Source organism: Tursiops truncatus, chromosome 6 (assembly GCF_011762595.2).
Source record: "Tursiops truncatus isolate mTurTru1 chromosome 6, mTurTru1.mat.Y, whole genome shotgun sequence".
NCBI lineage: Eukaryota > Metazoa > Chordata > Mammalia > Artiodactyla > Delphinidae > Tursiops > Tursiops truncatus.
Window position 1 is genome coordinate 84,882,958 of NC_047039.1, and position 15,442 is coordinate 84,898,399.

Consider the following 15,442-nt stretch of genomic DNA (forward strand, 5'->3'; position numbering starts at 1 on the left):
ATATTTCCCTGAGGATGATTTTTAAAAGGGGGAGAGAATACAGGTGACTTCAAGAGAAGAGAGGATTTTACAAACAGAGATCAATAGTACATAAGTGAAGGCTTGAACTCCAAAGAAACACTTTTGCTATCCCCATCAGTCCTGGATCCAGCTCAACCCCAGCTAAAGAGAAAAAGCGGTATTGACTGTTCCAAGCAATTTCATGGGGTCTTTATGGGATGAAATCCAAAAACTTTGTGTTTGCCGAGGCCCCATACACAAATTCTGCTTTAACATTAAACTTGTGTTCTCTCAGTAACTTGCAGCCCTCTTTCCTACCACTTGGTTACTGTTAAGTCTTGTATTGCCTTCCCAATTGATGATGAATGTCAAAATTTGTTTTCCACAAATGATCTTTATGTAAGACCCATACCTGCTGTTGAACGGGTCTGTTAGGAGGCAGGCCACACTGTCCCCCACTGTATCTGCATGTACACACTTCACATATACACTCGCCAAGCTGGGAAATGGGAGAAGCGGACCTTGTAGAAGAGAACAGAAGCGTTCCAAAGCAGAGACTTGGAGGAGGCCGAAAAAGGGGAGTCTGAACAGGAGCATATTTGTGGCCTGTGTTCATTATGGTTTTGTGTTTCTTATGAAGATGAAAGTGGGGGAAAGGGGAAGGAAGTTAGTTGAACAATTACTACATGCCCTACACTTTATATACACCAAATCATGTGCTCCCAGGACAACGCTTACAATGTTTTTTACTGAGGTAACTTTGGTTTATAATGTATGTTTCATGTGTACATTATAATTTGACGTCTGTATACAGATGCTCGCCCCCAAAAGTCTACTTTTCATCTGCCACCATATAATTGACCCCCTTAACCTATTTTGCCCTCCCCCCGCCCCCCTTCCCCTCTGGTAACCACCAATCGGTTCTGTGTTTGTTTTGTTTATCTTGCCCTAACAGTATTCTTATCCTCCTTTTATAAAAGAGGAAAGTGAGGCTCGCAGATAAGTAACTTGCCCAATGGCCACCCAGCCAGTAAGCCAGGAATCTGACCTGCTCTCTCCAACCCCAGAGCTCCTACACCCTCCACTTCTCCCATTTCCTGAATGGGGGAAGTTTAAGCAGAGCTGGAGAGTAAGGTAGAGGAGAGCCAGGTAGAGAAGATTCATGTGAATGTTCTGTGGGGTTTGAGGAGCTACAGGAAAGATTCAGAGGCACTGGATATAGAAAAAACGATGCAGCACAATGGAAGAGAGTATGGAAAGAGACAAAAGACGGTTAGAACAGACTTAGTTATGAAGCGGCCTCAGTTGGAAATAAAGACAAGTGGGTAGCAATTTAGAGAGGGAGTTTTAATGGAAGCAATAAATGTGCCACTAATAAATGATGTGAATATTTGCTAAGTAACTTAAGGGTAATCATCTTAGGTAAGAGTTAAAGACTAGCTAACGTTGCATTTTTGCTGTATGTCTGGCACTTGTTAAGAGGCAGAATCCTATAGCGGTGGTGTGATTTAGAGGCTATGGAGTTTCAATCTGTGTAACCTTGGGCAAGTTACCTAAATTCTCTGTGCCTCCTTATCTAAGTTGGAGAGGATAATAGTACCTCCCTTATAAGATTGCTGAGCGGATTAGATGAAGTAAGGTAAACCCTCAGGACAGTACCAGACACATAAGTGGCCCTCAGTAAATGTTAGCTGTTATCATGAGGTGCTTTACATTCATCACGTCTTTTAATTGTTGTAAATCTATGAGGTAGGTATTATTCCCATTTTTACAGGTGAGGAAACAAGCTCAGTGGGGGTAGACTGAGCATCCCTGGCCATCTGGGGATCAAACAGATGCTTCCTCAGCACCTAGAATGTGCTCAGCAGCAGCCAGCCTGAACCATGCCCCAGGTCTTTCCATGGTCCCTACCCACTGGCTCACAAGTCACTATGCAACGACATTCTAAGGGGGAAGGCCTGCCACCCGCAGAGATGGCCAGGCATTGACGGCCGCAGTCTGACCCCAATCTTTTTTCCCCTCATCCTGCAGGGAATGTGTGTGGTCCATAACTTTAAAGGAACACAAGGATCTCCTTCCAAACCCAAACCCGAGGACCCCCGTGGAGTACCCCTAATGGCTTTCCCAAGGATAGAAAGCCCTCTGGAAACCTTAAGTGCACAGGTACAGTAAAGTGGTTTTAGCAAACCAAACCCGGAGGCTCCAGGCCTGTTATCTTGGAGGTCAACTAATCCATTTCTCTACTGAAAACAGGACATAACTGAATCCACCCAGCAACAATAAAAATCTGACATAAAGGCCCTCAAGAACTTCACAGCTTCCCTCAATTAATCCTGTATTCCTTCCAGGGCTTGGCCCTTCCTCAGGAAGTTCTTAGTCATGTCTAACTTAAACCCCAACTGCTTCAGGATACCTTGACCTCCAATGTAGTAACACACTTGTGAAATTTACACCAACCCTTGTGGGAGGCCAATTTGATTTAGTAACTAGGACATTTGGAAAGAAATGCTTTGTTACATCCAGTGATAGATGTAAACTGGCAGCACATTAAGAAAGGTAACTAAGTATCCTTTTGGATCTGTTTTGATGACGATCAAAAATTCAATGCAACAGTACTAACTGATCACTTATTTACACCAGGACCTTGCTTCATGCCAGAGATGAATAACTAGCCACATAGTCCTGTGCTCAAGGAACTCACAGATGATCAGGAAAGGTGTATATAAATCAGTAATCATAACATGGCATGCTGAATCAGATACACGAAGCACTTTGTGAACACAGATGAAGAAGAAATTTATTCTAAGGCAGGGAAAGCCACGGAGAAGACTTGCCATCTGAAATGAGCCCTGGAACATGGTATAAAGCACTGACTTTTGCCTGAGACAGTTGCTAGGTGCTTTACAAATATATTTTTATTTGAACAAAAACTTACTGAATCAGTAGGATAATTCCCATTTCACAGATTGAGAGGAATATGAAAATAGCAACAGTAAATTTCTTCCCCAAGCCACATAGCCAGCAAGTGGGAAAACTGGGGTGAGTAGCTCTTTAAGCAGATAGAATGGGGATAACTAATAATAAAACAGGGTTTTTATATCATGACACGTTTTTCATGTAGCTGAGTCCTGCTAAAGTGTTTATTTTCTGTAATAGTCTACCTCGAAATCTTGTTGTATTTGGCATTTCCTTACTAAATCATTTTTACAGAGTGCAAGAGAAGCAAATCTCCTCCCACTGGAATTATCATATACTTCCTATCAATATAGTATAAGATATTTCACTATTTAAAGAGTAACTATCAGACATCTGAGAAACTATCCTACTTCTTTTCACATTTAATGAAGTCTAATTTTATTAATGAACCAGAAAAAAAAAGCTATTTCCACCTTGGGAAAAATATTTAGGGCTCTCCATTAAACCCAGTGCCAGGTATTTTGTTCGTTTTCCCTTCACCTGTATTAAGGTGAAAGTTTTGACTTGGTCCAATTAGAAATAACATAGTGAAAATTTTACTACTGATTTATTTATATATAGCCAGTTAATGCAGGTTGAATGACGAATTAGCTAAATAATAAAACCTTGTAATGAAATGGTGAAATAGACTCTCCCTAGTTTTTCTTCCCTGATTATGTTCTTGTACCTGGTGAGGTCAGAGCGGTTCCCTCTATTTTTTGAGATGAAGCAACTAATGACAAAGGTGAATTCGAAAAGCAAGCTGAGATGTTTGCCAAGTTCCACAAACATATCAACCTGTCCTTGTAAATGCTGTCGACTTTACCCTGAATGTCCTGGTCAAAGAGCACCCTGTTTCTGCCCCATCCTTTTACCCAGCACTGCTCAAGCATCACCTTCTGTCTGAAACCTTCTCCAGAATTCTCTCTTCTCCCTCAGGACCAGTAGTAGTTGACCAGGCCAAGAGACATCCAGGCCATGTTTTGGGGGATTCTACTTACATTGAAAAATGAGGTGCCAACCTGATTTCAAAACCTGCTATTCGCAATATAGATTTTAAAAATTCTTTAAAAATATGCATTAGTTTATTATTCACTACAGGCAGTAGTTGAACTTTTCAAATCTGTCCATGTATGTTTATTTCCATGTATATCCCCTCATCTGGGCACAATTTGAGGCCTTTTGTGAATACCAGGCTTGGGTCAAAGAGACCCCAGGGCCCCAGGTGTGACTGACCCTCACAATTAATGTCAGTAATCCCCTCATATCTGCCTCCCACAAGGACTGAGAGATTAAGTATATGAACCAGGTCTTTCTTACCCTCTATATTTCCTGGCATTCACTAGGGGTGAAATAAATATGTGATAGATGGACAGATGCAAGCCAGAACCCAAACCTGAACTAGACCCTCTAGTCAAAACTGAGAACCTAAAACTGGGCTCTAGTCAATATCTGAAACTCCATGGTAAATAGAAGTTTATGAGTAATGATGAACAGGACTTCTGCAGGCTAGTCAAAATAAAGCTACAGGAAGCCGGATGGAAAGTATTGCCTCTTAAGTGATGCCTTCCATTACTAGTTGTACAATATTCAAGTAACGAAGCATCTGCTTTCCACATGGGTAGTTAGGAGGATATACCCTTTATTTGTGGGTCAAGAAGAGAAAATGAGCATTTATTGCAAGCCCTCACATTCAGTCCTTACAATAATCCTGCAATTTGCATTATCATTCGACTTTTTAGATGAAGTAAGGCAAAAAGAGTTTAACTAACATGCCGAAGGTCACCCAGTCAAGATTAAGACCCAGGCCCATCTAATTCTAAAGGCCCTAAAAAAAAAAAAAAAGACCCTGCTTGCTCTTGTACACCACACGGCGTGACGTTTAAGGAAAATTCCATTTTGAAATCTGCAACTCTCAGCATTGAATACGGAAACACGCTCTAGGGGACAGTGTGTGTGAGCTGAGCTGCACAGGGCTGGCAGAGTTTACACTGAGCTACACCTCTTCCAAAATAAATATGCCCTGTGTTTTCCCCTGTGGGCGAGGGCTTCCTGTGCAACAGCAGCAGCCATGGCTTCTACTAGAAGCTGCTCCTTTGTAATTTCTGGGATAGAACCATCTTCCCGGGAGGGGGATCCGAGAGAAGATATGAACCTGTCTTTAAAGCACACATTCTCACACGTGAAGTCCATCCAGCTGTTTAGAGCGCCTTAAGGAGAAGACTGTCTAGCTGGGGAGGGAACGCCCTCACCCTCCCTTCCCTTCTTCCAGAGACATCCTTTCCCCTTTGCCACACGGAGCCCCAGAGCTGCAGTGTTCTTTCCTCCTCTCCAAAAGACCAACTCAAATTTGAGTATTTGCCTTCTGTAGTTGAGACGGTACATTTTCTAAAATCTTTCCCCAAACTAAAGAGAAACCAGAAAGTAAAAAATTACAGAATCCAAACGGAACAAAAATGGTCGAGTTTCCAAAGCATTATTTTGTGATGCAACAGAGCTGTTGTGTCCTAGAGAGACCAGCTCCGAGCTATCCTCGTCCTGTGGCCTCATACCCACTTTCACCTGCGTAATCAAGCTTAGCGTTGAGCAACTGTGTCTTTGTTGAACACAGTTTATATTAACAGAGAAATGAGAGATGAGCCAGTGTGTTAACTCACTGTGTGTGGTATAAAGTCTCCCGTGTCTCCTGATGGGGGCAGGGCGATATAGGGGGGAGATGATATTTTTTTCTTTAACAAAAAAGAAGGATCCAATCTATCTCAAGACTCAGATGCCTATGACCTTATTCCAGAAGATTCTGATTCAGCCATTCTGGGGTGCAAAGCCATATAAGAAAATAGTCCCAGAGGAATTCTAATGCTCGCCACCCCTTGATTTAGAACTAGTGATATTATAGACTTCAAATTGTAAATAGAAAAAAGAAAAGACTCGGAGAGTTAAAGAAATCTGCCCGAAGTCATCCAGTTAGTTATCTTAGGCTGTTAAACTACTTTATCTTTACCACCCACTTTTAAATGGACTCTTATAAACATATAAATGACCAAATTATTGACCAAAAGTTTAAAAAAGAAAGCATATTATAAAAGTAAAAACAAATTTTTCACATTATGGCAAGAAATATAAAAACCTCAATTTTCACAAATATAGGAGACAAAAGTACCTTGAAAAATATGGAATATTCAGTTTCTAAAATTCATAGTTGAACTCTCAAGAATATACATCTCTAGTGTCCTAAAAACAAACAGGAATCTGGAAACCCATAATGAATTAGATCTAAAGCCACCATTTCTTAAGGTATTTACCAATCCCATGGACTGGAAGTTTTAAGTTCAAACAAAAGAGAAAGACTTGGGCCTGAAAAAAGGTGGGATTATATATAAGTTATATAAAACCAAAGAGATAAGGGTTATTATGAACAAACCATATAAACAAAAATTAATGGAACTACAAGGAAAAGTGGACGAAGCTGCAATCATAGATTTTAACACTTCTCTCAGTAATAAGCAAATGAAATATAATAAAAGACAGATGATTAATAAAGTTGATCTAAGGCACATACATAATCCTTCTCAAAACACACAAAACATTTAAAATAGACCACATGCAAGGCTATAAAGCAAATCAAGAAACTTCAAAAGCATCTAGATCACATTCTCTGGAAATTCAAAGATACCTTAAACCAAAAACCCCTGTGCATCCGAAAATATTAAACTCATTGCTCTGGAACTCATGACTCGGAATATATCATATAGAAATTTTTCAAAGATTAGAACTGTTCAAAATTAAAGCCACAATGTTAAAAAAAAGATGTGGGATGAAGCTAAAGTTACTTTTAGATCTTCAAATGTTTCATAGAATATAGTTAAGAATGATATAAGACATGGTCTTATTTGGGTTGAAAATCAGGGAAGTTTTAATAGAAGAGGTAACAATTCGAGGGTCCTGGGAAGAGCATGTCAGGGAGCGGGAGCAGAATGAACTTGAGACAGAAAAGCAAGAGGATATTCTGGGGAGAATGTGTGCATGAGTCAACTAAGGTTTTGTCTGCTTGTGTTCGCAGAATCACTCTGCCTCTATGACCGAAGTTACCTGAAACGGCTGACGTGTCACAAGCTGCTTTTTTTTTTTTTAAATCACCCTCCAATTCGATACTTCAAGGCACACAGTTACTTGATGTCAAACTGTGAAGACAAGTATTATGTTCATCTAGTTAGAGGCTAATGTTTTGTACATTTTTTGTATGAGGAAGTGATGTAGCTTGCCCTGATTTTTTCTTTTTTTTAGTCAGCTTTAATATATTTATGCCAGAATTTTAAAAAAATTTTCTTCAGGTGTGCATTGAAGAACCACATTTATTCAATGGTTGATGTTGTTTTGTGATATTTGTACACAAACCTTCTTTTCTCAGTTTTATAGACACTGAAATGAAATAATTCACTTTAATCTTTTATTATCACAGTTGCTGCCTCCTCCAGAATTTTTGAATTTAAAAATAAAAAAAACTTCTGAGTTGCAGGGAAGACAATGTTGGTTTATGATAAATCGCAAAATCAATTGTGTAGAAAGAAGTATTGCTTTGAAAAAGAACTTTTTCTGATTCCTTAACATGTGATTGCATTCTAAGTTAAAGTAACATATTAATAAAATCACCTAAGTTACATAAACAATGGCAGGAAATCCTGGATTTGAGGAATGTTGGGTATGATTCTTAGGTAATGGCCTCTCCTGGTTAAGAAATTCAAGATCTTTTTGCAATTATGTCTTTGGGCTGGCAGGTGACACTGCAGCCTTCTTTCCCAAGAAACTGCCGGTACCAGCGTCCCCTGTCAACTCAGTTTTGTAGATCATATTGTATGGACTTTATATGAAAATGAATATTTTACAGTTTGCACAGTATTATTTTGCAGAAAGGGTATCAGAGCATCTACAACCTAGAGCCCCAGAGCAACAGCTTGACTTTGTGGCTTTTAATTGTTCTAGAATTTTAACTGCATCACATTTTTCTAGCATGGTAATAACTAATGTGTAACTTCCTTGAGAGCGGGAGCTCCCTTGTCTGTATCTATCAGAATGTTTTCTCGACACTTCCACGTTGGTTCTTCTTAGCTTTTTTTGTACATGTTTTTTTTCTAAAGAAAAAAGTTATCACAAAATGTATCTTGGCTCGTGTCCTTTGTTTGAAACTTCATCCACTGGGCAAAGGTATTTGAAGAGTCACAATGACGTGACCTCAATAAGTGTTTATCCTCCTCAGTTCCAGGCCTATGGGATCAATCCTAATAGAGGCATGACTGATATGTCCTTTCATGAAGGAGTGTGTGTTTAGACAAAAGAATTCTTGAAATTAAGACACTCGGAGGCACATTCTGGATGCCTAGCAAGCCACCTTTGTCTTCAGCTTGCCCATAGATACTCCTAAGGTGTCAGTAAAAAGTCAGAATCATTTTTAGGAAAAGTTACCTCAGCTAAAACTCATCCCCCATCTCATTCAGGCCTAAACTTATTTGCACTTACATGTATATACACTCACACACATCTTTTGAGTGAAGTCTGACTAAAAGTTGGGAAAGTGGGCAAGAAAGGAAAGTGTTGAAAGCCCTACTCATCCCCGATGCTACGTCACAACCATAATCTGGTTGTTCAAAACAAGGAACCCAGAGAAGCTGTGATGACCCCAAGGCGGTGCTATACACGTCAGCATTGATATTAGAATCCAGGTCTGCCCAACTCCAAATTCCATTCTTTCCACTACACCAAAATGTCTGCAAACCAAGTCCACATCTTTTCAGAGGTTTTTCAATGTCATCTACCTACTTAGGTATTAGAGTATAATTAGATGGTGTAGCTGACCAAAGCACATCATGAGAAAGAGGCATTCTAGTTATGAGAAGGAATAATTTGTAAGCTCTGAAGCTTCCAATCTCGTATAAACTACCTAAGTATAATGTTGCCCAACTTCACAGTGATTCATCTTCTAAATATATACTTATTTAATAACGGCAATGAGAGCTCAGTTTCATTGTTCATAAGACATTCTGAAAAATACTGGCAGACTCTATTGATTTTACATTGCCCATCTCTTATCACAATGGGAGACCATCTAAATATCTGACTACCAGATATGGCATTTCCAAGAACATAAGTTGACCAAGTGAGGGTTACCCTTCTCCTCCTTTCTCTGGTTTCCATCTGGAAGAACCAATTAGAAGTGTTCTGAGATCTCTGGCCACAGACTCCAGTTTCCTGGCCTTGATATGTTATTGATGACTTCAGTGAGGGATGCTCCACAGGACACGACACTGGGGCACTTGGAACTAAGGACCATCATCTGGGCTCACATCCCTGGGATCACGGAGCCAGTCTGATTCCTCCCATTATGACAAGGCAACCTTAGTGTTACCCCTGATTTAGCCCCAAGTCATTTCACTGGCTTCACATTGATCTTGGAAGCCTGCCATTTGAGATTCATTTCATAAGGCTAGAGACCCCCCACATGGGCCTTTTACCCAGGACAAAGCCCTCTGTGTAAGTAGGAGGAGTGGTCACTATCACCTCAGGATGAACTCTGCAATGAGCTTTTCTTCCTCTTTTTAAAGAAAGCCCAGAGGAGCCTGAGAAGTCTGACTCACTGTGAGAGGGAAGCAGGAAGAAACAAAAGAAAGGCTGATATAGTGTGTGGACATAAGCAACCTCAAGAGACTATCAGCCCCTGAGGATATTTATGACATCTTTCAGTTCTTTGATTCTGTACCCAGAATAGGATCTGACAGAGCCAAGTTTGTCAAATAGACAGGTTCCAGGGTTCCACTTAATTTGTCTGAAGGAGACTGTGACTCACTTGGAAATAAAGAGAATTTGCATGGGGCCTGAAGGTAAATGAAAGATAAGTGTATTTAGATACAGAAATAAGGGTGAGGAAACTGCACTCAGCAGTTATGAAGATGTGGGTGCCTCTCTTGGTAAATTCTAGAGCTCTCTCTAATTAGACTATAATAGACAGAAGGACTGTATGTAGCTCCAGTGAATCAGAAATGCAAGCAGGCATAATGCCATATACAGGAGGATGGAGCAGACATTATTGGTATGATTTAAAGAGCAGAAGAGACAGGAATAGCATTTTTGTTTCCAATAAATTGCCTTGACTTCCCTAGTATATGCAACTACCAGAACTTCGAGGGTGTTTAAGTGTCTTGGAGGCAGACACAAATACCAGATTGCCCTAGTTCGTTGTAAGGAGGTTGCCTTAAGTCTGTTACACTATTCTTGCTCTGCTGAACTCAAGATGTGTACTAGAACGTGTCTGTTATTTACTGTCATCCCTTCTACTATCACGGGAATTTTGGAATGAACATCAAATCTCTTGCTTGCATCCTAGTTCTTGGTCCAAATATCCCAGGATTGAGTGATACAATCATTCAACAGGTATTTAATGAGCATCTATTATGTGTCAAGAGTCATGCCAAGAACTGGGAATATGCAACAAAATTGACCTATTTCTCACCCTTATGGAATTTTGGGTCAAGTGGAAGAAAAGGAGGACCACAAAACATTTAGTGCTTTGAAGGGAGACCTAATTTAGATAGGGCAAGTGTTATGTCTTCTTTAAAGTGACATACACATTACAATGAGTTGGAGATGAATAGACAGAAAGTAACCAAGAGAGCAGCATGTACAAACGTCCTGGGGCAAAAACGAGTTTTACACATGTGAAGAACTGAAAGAAAGCCAGAGTGACACCCACTATCGGGTACCATTCCAGGGGAAGTTTAGGGCCTGGGGCCCCCTACCTTTTGCCGAGTCCTTTGTGGAGGTCCAGCTCTTCTCTGTGTTAAGGCAGCCGCCAGCAGAGTGGCCTGTTGTTTCATTCTCCATTGTTCCTTTTCCCTAAACATGGTCCCTGCCATTAAAAATTTTAAAGGCAATTTCAGCAATCTAAGACATAGGCATTCCTAAAGCCCCTTCCTAAAGCCCCTTCCACCTTCTGCATTTTCCTCTGTGTATTAGAGGCCCTCTGACCAATAAGTCATATTAACCATCTTTAAATTCTCTGGGCCTTAGGGACTGTATCTGTATATGCCCATAGGCTTTAAAGATCCTCTCTAGAAATTCTGAAGGCTCCTCATTTCGTTTCTGCATTCCCTCCTGTGCTTCATTAAGGCTTCTTTGTTTCGGCCCTCTCTTCACAATCCTGCAAGAATGCAGTCTCGATAATGTCCAAGTTTGGGCCTATCCCCAGCATCACATCCCAGTTAGGATGCACTGCTGGTTCAGCTGTGCTGGCAGCAGCCTGTATCGGGCCGCCAGGGGTTTCTGAATGAAGCTCACCTGCCTCCTCCCCAGCTCTACCCAGCACCATTCTACATGCTCCTGAAATGAGGAGGGTGGTTAATAAATTTTGAACACCGGCCCAGGTCAGGTTGTGGGTTGCAAGAAATCGATGAAAGAAAGTTTTCCATTGTCTTTGGGTCATCTCTATAAGTTGGCATATTTTTCTTGCAATTAAATAAATCTGAAGTTGAAAAAGGAGAATGGGCCCAGGTCAATCCCATTGGCTGCCCCATTTCAGCAATCACACCTCCAGTGGGGACTTGCCTTAAGGGATTTTGCCCCACCTGACAAGATCAAAAAACAAAATCCCGGGCCTTTAACCCAGGTAACTCAATGGCTGTAACCTTTTATATTGTCTGCCCACATCCCACCAGGTGGGTCTCCAACCCACGACCGGGTCAGGATCGCACAAACAACCTGGGCATAGGTGTGTTTCTTTAACGAGGTTACCCAAAAGACATCTTCCAAACCCAAACACCCAAAACCATTTTTTTTTTTTTTTTTTTTTTGGTACGCCGGCCTCTCACTGTTGTGGCCTCTCCCGTTGCGGAGCACAGGCTCCGGACGCGCAGGCTCAGCGGCCATGGCTCACGGGCCCAGCCGCTCCGCGGCATGTGGGATCTTCCCGGACCGGGGCACGAACCCGCGTCCCCTGCATCGGCAGGCGGACTCTCAACCACTGCGCCACCAGGGAAGCCCCCGAAACCATTTTTTCACTGCAAAACGAAACTAAGTGCTGAAGGTTGGTGGCACCTCCCCAGAGAAATCCCAAGGACGGTCCTATTACAAGTGGACCAGGCAGCTGCTTGGATTCGTGCACAGGCTCTCAGCACCAGCAAGAGGCCAACAAACCAACAGGCAAAATTCCCATCTGAACTTACCTCCTGGTTGACCCACCAAAGTTGTTACTGAGCCAGGTTCATTTTTCAAGAGGCACAGCAAGCCAAAACGCTGAGTCACCAAGGCTCGAAGCAGAGGTTTTACTCCCAAGGCAGGCAAGAGAAGAAACCGGAGAACGAACCTCAAATCCACCTCTCAGAAGACAAGGGGCTGGGTTATTTATGGGATGACCAATAAAGAAGCAGGGAAGGCTGAGGCGTGGGGGGAGTGGGGAAAGGTGATTGGGAAAGGGTGCGCGATAATCGTGGTCCTGCACAGGTGTAGCTAAGCTACAGGCCTCTGTACGTTCAAAAGGTCACCCAGCGGACACTAGCACCTGCCCAGCTGGAGGGTCGATGGTGCTACCCTTAACTAGCTCAACTTGAACTATACACAGCTGAGACTCCAAGGTCCTGGAAAATAACTTAGGCAAACATCTTGTTTAGGCTAGGAGCTGCTTGGAGGACATGCAAGTGTTAAAACGACCTTGATTAATGAAGGCAAGTGAAATGGATTTGACTAATCATTACTCAGTTTCAGATAGAACTAGCGGAAAAATAAAAGCAAGGAAATGCGATGAGAAAAGCATGTAAATACATTTTCGAATATTATCTTTATCACACCACATATAAGCTCAAAAAAACATTTATTAATTGATGGTGGAATCATCACTAATTTGTGTCCAGAATTTGACATCCCCTACCCATACCCCATCTTGTAATCAGGGTGTCTAGAAAACCATTTTATTAGTTAAAATATTGCTTGGTTAGCATGAAAAAAAAATTCTTTTAAAGGTGAATAGTGTATACAGATCATTGAATAAGCCATGGGAAAGGCCTGCTGCACAGTCCTGGTCCCATGGCTAAGATAACTTTTCTATTGTTGACCCATCTATATTTCCTCTATTGGTGGATTTTCTTCTCTGACCCAGTTTTTCTCATTCAGGGCAATGATGGATATTCACTAAATCTTTCTCCCTGAGGCCAGAACACACCTCTGGTTGGTCTGAATTTTTCTTTATGTGTGGTATTATCAGTTAAAGTATTGTAAGGCTCTCTTTCTTTGAACTAGTCTGTCTTTTAATATTATGTGTTGAGCTAACCAAACTAAAAAATTATAAAGACACCATATCCAACCTAAATTCTAGTGGAAGCCATAATATAACAGACAACAGAAGACTGGATTATTTCATCCCTAGCTACTGTGACCTGGGTAGATACTGCTGTCAGGCAGGTGAAATAATAGTTACATGAGTTTTGGAGGAAGACTATAAACTCAATCCCATTGTAAAGTCATCTGTACTTGTGTGGGCTTAGGTATGTTAAAACTCCTCAAGGCTTAGTTTACTCACCTGTAAAATGGAACTAATTTACTGGCTACCTATCCTGTGATGGTTAATTTTATGTATCAACTTGACTGAGCCATAGGGATCCCAGTTATTTGGTCAAACGTTATTCTGCATATGTCTGTGAGGGTGTTTTTGGATGAGATTAACATTAAATTCAACAGACTGAGTAAAATAGATTGCCCTCCCTAATATGGGTGGCCCTCACCCAATCAATGGAAAGCTGAATAGAACAAAAAGTCCGACCTTCCTTTAAAAAGAGGGAACTCCTCCTGCCTAGCTGTTTGAGCTAAGACGTCTGTCTTTTCCTGCCTTCAGTCTCATACTGAAACATCGGCTCTCCTTGGATCTTGAGTCTGTCCGCTTTCGGACTGTAATTTACACTATTAACTATTGTGGTTCTCAGGACTTCAGACTCAGACTACAATTACAGCATCAGCTCTCCTGGGTCTCCAGATTGCAGGTTGCAGATCTGGGGACTTAGCCTCCATAACCGCCTGAGCCAATTCCTTATAATAAATTTCTTTCTCTCTCTGTATATTTATCTTGTTGCTTCTATTTTTCCAGAGAACCCTGACTGAGATTTTGGTACTGAGAGTGTTTCTCAAGAAACAGTTTTAAGGATGAATTTTCTGAATTGGTTCTGGCGTTTCTGGAACTGGCTCTTCAACCTGATTAGATTTAAAGTTGCTAATAACTCTTTCAAGTAGTAAGGAGAATACTGATAGTCTATGGCATCACCTGGAAATGAAGATATGAAAAATATCACCACTGGATACTCCTCATCAACCTCTTATAAGAAGCAAAGAGGGACTTCCCTGGTGGTGCAGTGGTTAAAAATCCGCCTGCCAATGCAGGGGACATGGGTTCAAGTCCTGGTCCGGGAAGATCCCACACGCTGCAGAGCGACTAAGCCCACGCGCCACAACTACTGATCCTGTGCTCTAGAGCCCGCAAGCCACAACCACTGAGCCCACATGCCACAACTACTGAAGCCCACGCACCTAGAGCCTGTGTTCCGCAACAAGAGAAGCCACTGCAATGAGAAGCCCAGTCACTGAAACGAAGAGTACTCCCTGCTCGCCACAACCAGAGAAAGCCCGCGCACAGCAACGAAGACCCAATGCAGCCAAAAATAAATAAATTAAATAAATTAAAAAAAAAAAACTAAAAACAGAGCTACTATATGACCCAGCAATTCCACTCCTAGGTGTATACCTGGAGAAAACCATAATTCAAAAGGATGCATGCACCCCAATGTTCATTGCAGCACTATTCACAATAGCCAGGACCTGAAAGCAACCTAAATGTCCATCAACAGAGGAATGGATAAAGAAGATGTGGTACATGTATGCAATGGAATATTACTCAGCCATATAAAGGAACGAAATAGTGCCATTTGCAGAGACATGGATGGACCTAGAGATTGTCATACAGAGTGAAACAAGTCAAAGAGAAAAACAAATGTATAATATCACTTATATGTGGAATATAGAAAAATGGTACAGATGAACTTATTTGCAAAGCAGAAATAGAGTCACAGATGTAGAGAACAAACTTATGGTTACCAAGGGTGGGATGAACTGGGAGATTGGGATTGACATTTATACACTACTATGTATAAAACAGATGACTAATGAGAACCAAATGTATAGCACTGGGAACTCTACTCTATGCTCTGTGGTGACCTAAATGGGAAGGAAATCTTAAAAAGAGTGGATATATGTATACGAATGACTGATTCACTTTACTGCACAGCAGAAACTAACACAACATTGTAAAGCAACTATACTCCAATCAAAATTAATTTAAAAATAATTATTGGTTCCAAAAAAATTAATATGAAATTAATGGGGTTGTCATGGAGAAAAGATGTAATGCATGCTAAAGTTCTTGTCTGTTGGGGCAGAAAAGTAAATATACCGATTATATCTC

The 15,442-nt window shown here is 41.2% G+C and overlaps 1 protein-coding gene across 1 annotated transcript in view; it reads left to right on the top strand.

Annotated features, from left to right (window-relative positions):
- PLPPR1 (phospholipid phosphatase related 1) overlaps positions 1-8,098 on the top strand; it is a 121,253-nt gene extending 113,155 nt beyond the window's left edge. The window contains exons 6-7 of the mRNA XM_019948878.3: positions 2,032-2,163; positions 7,016-8,098. Of these exons, the coding sequence (XP_019804437.1) occupies positions 2,032-2,163; positions 7,016-7,048 (165 nt within the window). The 3' untranslated portion in view covers positions 7,049-8,098. The remainder of the gene's footprint in view (positions 1-2,031; positions 2,164-7,015) is intronic.
- Positions 8,099-15,442: the final 7,344 nt, after the last annotated feature.